Source organism: Lactuca serriola, chromosome 5 (assembly GCF_051521515.1).
Source record: "Lactuca serriola cultivar US96UC23 chromosome 5, Lser_US96UC23_V15, whole genome shotgun sequence".
In the NCBI taxonomy this organism is placed as follows: Eukaryota; Viridiplantae; Streptophyta; class Magnoliopsida; order Asterales; family Asteraceae; genus Lactuca; species Lactuca serriola.
In genome coordinates, this window is record NC_136412.1 from 163,140,340 (window position 1) to 163,149,184 (window position 8,845).

Consider the following 8,845-nt stretch of genomic DNA (forward strand, 5'->3'; position numbering starts at 1 on the left):
TCGGGTTTGGGTCGATTTCATAACCAAAAATCGAAACCGAAGATGATTTTTCATCTTGTGAAGTCTAATCACTAGTTTTGGTTTGGTTTTTGTTTCAACGGTTTCATCAATTTTCATCGGTTTACGGTATTTGGGCTTGGTTTTACTCACCTCTAGTTATTTGACAAATAAAATATTAATTAATTAATTTAATTATATTTTATTCTAGTTGAGCCACCTTTGTAGCCCAAATAGGGTCATGCAATTAATCATCATTTAATTAGCATGTTATGTCGACAAACATACCTCCAATAGATATAGATAGCTCGATCAAGAATGCTAAAACATGTGTTTTTAAGGCATTTCATGGCCCAATTCTATAACCCAATGGGTTACAAATACTAGATTGATGATCGGTATTTTTATGTTCAGTGAATTGAAACAGAATATCAACAATTTTAACAATATTTACAACTTAGTAACGCAAACAAAGTAGTGTCAACGACATGAGAATATCAACAATTTTAACAATATTTACAACTTAGTAACGCAAACAAAGTAGTGTCAACGACATGAACGTTTACAAATGACACTCGAGTAGTATCATATTAAAAAATTTGGGAAGTCGTTTAGCCACCACAAAGGTTGGTATATAATATGAAATTGTAGACTAGGGCTCTATCGATGTTGGATGAAAAACATGAGGCTTTAAAAGGTCAAAGCCATCTAAATCCAAAGATTACACACACAACATCGGACACACGTTTTCATATCAAACTTAATGACAAAGACGACGACCTCACATCAAAACAACCTCCACCCCAATTTGAAGGGATAAAATAAAAGAGTTGCATCATTTTCTTTTAATAACTTTTCGAAGAATATAAAAATAGGCGAATACTTAATTGTACCGCAAGAAAATATTATGATGCAAAAACCAAAAGGTAGAATTAGAATTCCTTGTAAGGGAGATAGATGATTTGGAAGTCGATGACCTTCGAACGATACTAGATTTGAAAAAAAGAACGTTAGAGATAAATATTTGTAATTTTTATATTATTTTTATGGGATATATACAGTAAAGTCCCAATATTTTCATCGATTTGAAAAGAAAGTCTTAAACTTTATTTTTTTGACAGTAAAATCCAAATTACCGACAGTTTTTGACACTTTTACCCTTTTTCCCCGGTTAGCCGGTAATTAGGACTTTTTTGTCAACAAAATAAAGTTTAGGACTTTCTTGTCAAATCGTCAATTAGGACTTTACTGTCAAAAAAATAAACTTTATGACTTTTTTGTCAAATCGTTCAAAATATTGGGACTTGAGTGAATATATAATTTTTTTTGTTAGAAATTTAATGGTATGATACTCTTTAAGCATAAGAGTTATTGAAACATTCTCTAATAAGCTAGATCCTATTGAAATCCTTTACGTTTGCTTCTTGTTAAATCGTTTTTTTAATTTCAACAAACCGACATTGAAAAAAATTGAGATAATCAAGAAAGAAAGAAAGAAGCAGGGTTGTGTTGGCTTTTTGCAGTCTCAAAAATGGAGAAATAAGAAACTGGAAAAAACGAAATTGCCCTTCTTTCCCTTCTCCACATTCACACCCTTTTGACTAGGCATGTGTTGTTTGTGTTTGTATAAAGCTAAGACAATTTCGTTTTTTTAGGTTTCTAATTTCTCCATTTTTGAGACTGCAAAAAGCCAACACAACCCTGGTTCTTTCTTTCTTTCTTGATTATCTCAATTTTTTTCAATGTCGGTTCGTTGAGATTAAAAAAACGATTTAACAAGAAGCAAATGTAAAGGATTTCAATAGGATCTAGCTGATTAGAGAAGGTTTCAATAACTCTTATGCTTAAAGAGTATCATACCATTAAATTTCTAACCAAAAAAATTATATATACACTAAAGTCCCAATATTTTCAACGATTTGACAAAAAAGTTCTAAACTTTATTTTTTTGACAGTAAAGTCCTAATTGACGATTTGACAAGAAAATCCTAAACTTTATTTTTTTTGGCAAAAAAAATCCTAATTACCGGCTAACCGGGAAAAAAGGGTAAAAGTGTCAAAAACTGCCGGTAATTTGGACTTTACTGTCAAAAAAATAAAGTTTAGGACTTTCTTGTCAAATCGATAAAAATATTGGGACTTTACTGTATATATCCCTATTTTTATTCAATAAATAATATTTGTATTAAAAATAATAATTTTTTTTATGGTGTGGTGAGAGCATCCACAATCCATTTGAACTTTATAAAGTTCAATGTATTGTCATATCATACATTAAATATCTATACAACGCCACTCACAATCCATTAAACACCTATTCAATCCTAATCATCATTTTATTATTTCTATTGAACAATTCAATGATCATTTAACTCTTTTATTCAACCCTATCTCATATTATTACCCACATTCCATTCAACTCTTATTCAATCCTAATCATCACTCTATTCAACTCTTATATTACTTTCATCGTGGATGACATGGAACAGTGAGCAATGCATACTTATTCATTCCATGAGTAGTATAACAATCAATTTTATGAGAGTAGAACAATGATATATATATATATATATATATATATATATATATATATATATATATATATATATATATATATATATATATATATATATTTTCCTAGAAAAATTTTATAATTAGTTTTATAACATATATAGGCTAGTAATCCTAATTAAAATGTGTAAAACACTAAAACTACAATGGCTTTTCATATAATCCTAATTAAAATGTGTAAAAATATGATGAAAACTTGAAAACTCTTCAAAAAAAAAAAAAAGGCACGTGACATCACGTGTATCACTTTTCCTCTCCCCGGAATCGTCATCTATGCTGGCCAGTGTTTCCTGAAACAATCATAAACTTGGATGAAACCCTTCGATCCAAGAAAGTAATCTTGATGGCGAACGCAACTCCGACTTAGTTTCAAGCTAATCAAAATGGATTTCGTCGAATTGGAAGCAATCGAAGGCCTACGATGGTCATGGAATTCATGGCCAGTATCAAGAACCGAATCAAACGATCTGGTAATCCCTTTGTCCATAATGCAAACTCCATTGATGAAATTCAACGAACTTCCACTCCTATCCTACGATCCATTGATCTGTTCTCGATGTGGCTCCGTCTTAAACCCGTACGCTCGTGTCGATTACCCTTCTCGAATCTGGATTTGCCCTTTTTGCTATCAGAAGAATTCATTTCCAAGATCGTACGCCGAAATCGGCGAGAACAATATTCCTGCTGAGCTTTTCCCAACTTACAGTACTGTTGAATACCAATTAGGTCACCAGGGTTTGATGACTCCGACCCGGATGAATTCCAATCCGGTTCACAATTGGGGAACTAGTAACGGATCAGGGTTGGCTAAATCGAATTCGTCCTCGTTTTCTTCGTCTTCGTTGTCGAGTTTAGATCAACGAGGGTTAACAGGGAGGGGAATAGGGATTGGGCCGGCGTTTGTTTTTGTCGTGGATGGTAGTTCAAGTGAGGATGAACTTAAAGCACTTAAGAATGAGTTGCTGTTGATTGTTGCACAGCTGCCGGAAAATGCCATGGTAGGGTTGATTGTTTTTGATTCAATGGTGAGGGTGTATGATCTTGGGTTTACTGAGTGTTTACGGGTGGTTGTCTTACATGGTGAACGCAAGCCTTCTTCTAGCCAGGTATTACAAATTCGTTTCTTTTCTGTTCATCTTCATCTTCATCTTGCTGTAAATTATGAATACATACTCTCGTGTAGCTACAAAATTCCTGAAAAATGAAAAAAATCCACAAATTGATTATATGGTTCTTATTCGGATGCCCAATAATTCTTTAATTTGCAAGTATATCAACCTGTAACTTAGTTCATTATGCAAACTAACTGGATATACTGTTGCATTTTTTTTTCCTTTTTGATTATTTATTGTTCCCAAAACTCTGAGAAAAGTTTCTTTATAAATCAGAAATTTCATGCCATTTCTTTTTGACTTAATGGACTTGATGGGGAGAAAACAAGTTATTAGTTATTACATTACTCACCAAATCACATGAATATTGAATGCAAGAAGTAGCAATATACTTTCATTGACTTGTTTATTATAGCACCCTACTTTCATTTCTTCTTATTACAACATTGTACTTCTTAAAATCTACTCCTACTTACAGAAATGTCATCTAAATAAATACAAAGCAATTTATATTCTTACCCTTTCTAACATTTTATTTTTCATTATCAGATCATAGAATTTCTCGGAATCCATCCCACAAGACAACAACTTGGAAAACCACAAAGTACACAAAAACACAATTTCATTTTACCAATTTCCGAATGTGAATTCAACATCACCACCGCCATCGAAGACATCCGCCACTCACCACCACCATCCTCTGGCCACCGCCCTCCCCGGTGTACCGGAGCCGCCATACTAGTCGCCATAGCCCTTCTAGAAGGTTCTCTAGTCCCCACCGGGTCCCGCATCATGGTATTCACATCCGGGCCCGCAACTGTCGGTCCCGGCACAATCGTATCCCAAGATCTCAACCAATCAATCCGGACCCACCGAGACATCAACACCGGGAACACCGTTTTTTATAAAAAATCTTCCGATTTTTATAAACAAATATCCGAAAAACTATCCGATTTATCGATGGTTCTTGATCTTTTCGCGTGTTCGTTGGATCAAATCGGGGTCACGGAGGTCCGACCCGCGGTGGAGCGATCCGGCGGGTTCGTGATGCTATCCGAATCATTCGAATCGGATCAATTCAAAAAATGTTTACGCCACATTTTTTCGCGCGATGAAGACGGGTTTTTAACCATGTGTTTCGATGTAACAATCGAAATAATCACAACAAAAGACGTGAAAGTATCCGGGGCAATCGGCCCGTGTGTTTCGACCCGGAAACAAAACGGGTCGAACATTTGGAAACTCGGGACAATAACCGATAAAACATGCATCGCGTTTCTATTCGAAATCACTCAAGAACAAAAAGCACAACCGGGAACTGCGTTTTTCATACAATTCATAACAAAATATCGACACGGAAACATGGGGTTTAGGAAGCGCGTGACGTCGGCGGCTCGGCGGTGGGTTAGCGGCGGCGCACCGGAGATCGCCGCCGGGTTTGACCAGGAGACCGCGGCGGCAGTGATGGCGAGGTTGGCAGTCCGGGAGACGGAAAGGAATTTTCCGAGGGAAGTCGTGCGGTGGCTCGACAAGGAGCTTATCCGTTTCGCCGGAAAGTTCGGGGATTATATTCCGGAAGATCCCGGATCTTTCCGGTTATCTACAAATTTTTCTCTCTACCCACAATTCATGTATCATTTAAGAAGATCACAATTTATAGATGTTTTCAATAGTAGTCCGGATGAAACCGCGTTTTTTCAAATGATGTTGAATCGGGAGTCGGTGATCGGGTCGTTGATTATGATCCAACCGACGTTGACCCGGTTTTCGTTTGACGGGCCACCGGGTCCGGTTCTTTTGGATATCGGGTCGGTGTCACCGGATGTGATTTTGGTATTTGATTCGTATTTTTATGTGGTGATTCATTACGGGTCGAAGATAGGGCAGTGGATGAAAATGGGGTATGATAAGGATCCGGGGCATGAGAATTTCAGGAGGTTGTTGGAGGCGGTGGAGATCGAGGCGGCTCAGCTGGCGGCTGAGCGGATTCCGGTGCCGAAAGTGGTGAGGTGTGAGCAGCATAGTAGTCAGGCGAGGTTTTTGTTGGCTAAGTTGAACCCTTCGGTTACACATAAGTCGAGTTATGTTGTTGATGGGGCTGAGGTCGTGTTGACTGATGATGTGAGTTTGGAGGTTTTTATTGAACATTTGCAGGAATTGGCTGTTCAGGGTTGATTTTGGATGTCATTGTTGTTGTATAGAGTTTGGTTTTTATTGAGTAGAATTGTGGTATAGGAAGGTGTTGTGCATTACGGATTATGTGAAATTCACGTGGGTTTTGTTAAATCGGAAAATATAATCGCAAGTAGTTTCTTGATTGGGTAAATGTATAAATGTTTGTGGCATGCATTTTGTTTGAACCCTAACACTAACATAAGGATAGGGGGTGTTTGAGATTATTTATTTAAGGTGATTATTGATTTATTGTGGTTTAACACCGAAAATAAGGAGTTGTAACTTGTAAGTGTTTGGATATGAATAATTCATATCCATTTATTGACTTAAATAAGGAGTTTTTGATAAGTTATTTTATTCTTTACTTATCGACTTATTTAAGATGTTTTTGATAAGTTATTTCTTAATTACACACATAAGCATTATTTGCCAAGCACTAAAAATTAAATTATCAACTTATTATGTTTTGCTACCAAATGAGTTAAACCAAACATTTTTTTATAAAACTCCATTTTGACACAAGATAAACTAATAAACATTTATACTAAAAAAAACATAAGTTTGCTTTAAATAAGCAATCCAAAGCATAAGTTGTTTTAATATGGTACTTTCACAAACCATTTTCCATGGAAGTGAATTTCTAGTAATATCATTGGTTTCATTCGATTTTCAATTTGAATTCGTATAAAGTACCGATTGATAAGAAAATAATTTCCTTTTGAATATCCGGTTCTATATCCTTTATTTTGGTAACCATTAAAATCATTTTAACGGAAACTATAATTTGAATACATTTTAATTGCTTGAAAGTCGGAACATTCGACATGATGTATATATTAATTTTAAATAATTATTATAAATTTATAGACAAAATTTCTATCTTTGTATTTTAATAAATTTTTTATTTTTTATTAGCATTTTAAATTATCAATATTGTTTTTCACTATAATTGTGATTTTCAGGGGTTTTAACGTAATGAAATTATAAAAAGAATAAAATAAAATAGAATTTATAAAGTAATTAAAAGTTAATGTTGCTGAAAATTATATAATAAAAGCAATTTACAAAGTCGATAGAAATGACAAAAAAAAAAACATCTCTACAAACCACAAGGTATGTTTTCATTCCAATTTTTTGCAAATAAATATGAATTTTTCATTCCGTAACTTTGTATTTCATTTCCTTTTTAATTATTGTATACAGAATACTACTTTAATAAACCTGTAAATTGACTAATATGCCTAATTCGATTTGAGAATATAAAACTAATTATAGTTCTAATGTTTATTTTTTCAATTTTTTGTTCATATAAAATATACAAGGGGTATTAAAAAAAACTTAAGGATTTCTTTGTTATACGTCTATATCTATATCAATATTTATTTATATATTTATCTTTATTTTTATAATTATTTATAATTCTTATAAAGGAGGTCATTTAAATCAATATGATTCAAGATAAATTATATATTCTGAACCATATTTATTTGAAACTTTTAATTTTTCAACTTATACTAATTAATTGTTTGGTTAATTGAAATGTTTGCTTATATAAAAATATTATTTCATATTTGATTACTTACAATGAAAGAAAGAGGTTAATAATAAAATATGTTGTGGAAAACTAAAAGTGAATATGATAATCAAGCTTTTTCAATTTATTCATAGTCAAATCTTTTTCATTCTATCTGTATAACTCTTATAAAAGATACCATATAAATCAATATGATTCAAGTATTTCTTTTATTTTTAACTATATTGATTTGAAACCTCCAAACTTTTCAACATTTTCTATTTAATTGTCTTTAACCATATCCATATGTAACTCTATAACTTTTTAATTTCTTCAACTTAATTACATGATTAAATAAAATGTTTTGCCTACATAAGAACATGATCTTCTATTTGTTACCCATATTTTCTTTTTTCTATTTTTCCTTTTGTTTTTTGTTACATAGAGTACTTGCAAATGAAGAAGTATATTGTAGTTGTTTGATGTGTAAAAGAAAGATCTCATTGTCTTATCTTTTAGTTTTTTGTTATATAAAGTACTTGAAAATGAAGAAGTAGATTTTAGTTGTTTGACGTAAAAGAAAGATTTCAACTATGAAATATGTTGGTGTGACATGATCTTCTTTGGAATTAAAATAGTTCATTCAAAACAACTTTGGGTTGTTCGGTTTGATGCTTGGATGAATTTAAAAGGATTTGGAATTAAAGTTAAATTCATTTGTAAGATCCATAAAATTCAAGCAAATTTAAAACTTTTTCAAGCATTCAAAAACCATTAGTTATTACAAAATGTTTTCAAAATAGTTTCATATCAGAGTATCCTAGAAATCAAAATCATAAAATGTGAGGAGATGCACGATCACGCCTTCGCCTTCCCGCGAACATCTGAAGTAGCTGAAACAAAATCCAAAACTGTAAGTCCGAAGCTTAGCGAGTTCCCCCAAGATACCAACGCCATACAAACATAACCATATCATAGCAAACAAACTGCATGCATACTGAGCCATCAACCTAACTGGACCGCCTCGCAGGTCCATCAGCCTATCTGGACCGCTCTCCGAGCCATCGACACGTATGGATACCGACCTAACAGGTCACTAACATAGCATCATCCTATATACCAGGATACTGACCTAACAGGTCACTAAGCATATCAACATGCAATAAACCTGGATACAAATCCGAAAAGGTCCGACATTGGTGCCTTCGACCCTGTTAGTATAGTGAGGACAACTCACCTTAAACGACAAATAAATCCCACAATTGCTGCAGCTGCTACAAACCGGCTTCCACAACTAAACCAAACGACCAAACCATTCTTTAATAATTACCCATGACAAAACCACCAAGCACTAATCCTATAAATAGTCCAACTAACCAAGCCTAGAATTGGCCCAAGCCCATTGGGCCTAAACAAGGTCCAACTACATTGGGCCCACTAAGGCTTAATTCATCATCCAAGGCCCATTAGGGCAAGC

General features: G+C 33.8%; 1 protein-coding gene across 1 annotated transcript; it reads left to right on the plus strand.

The window, feature by feature from the left end:
* Positions 1-2,819: 2,819 nt before the first annotated feature.
* On the plus strand, positions 2,820-6,006 carry LOC145053209 (Sec23/Sec24 protein transport family protein). Its single transcript, XM_079001204.1, has 2 exons — positions 2,820-3,674; positions 4,230-6,006. Exons 1-2 carry the CDS (start codon positions 2,952-2,954, stop codon positions 5,853-5,855), a joined length of 2,349 nt encoding a protein of 782 aa, XP_078857330.1. The 5' UTR covers positions 2,820-2,951; the 3' UTR covers positions 5,856-6,006.
* The last annotated feature ends 2,839 nt before the right edge of the window (positions 6,007-8,845 follow it).

What these genes read in the sequence shown, in the direction of transcription:
- LOC145053209 (XM_079001204.1), top strand. Translation starts at nt 2,952, where the DNA reads ATGGATTTCGTCGAATTGGAAGCAATCGAAGGCCTACGATGGTCATGG. An exon ending in GCAAGCCTTCTTCTAGCCAG is followed by an intron (nt 3,675 to 4,229) that starts GTATTACAAATT and finishes TTTCATTATCAG; the next exon opens with ATCATAGAATTTCTCGGAAT.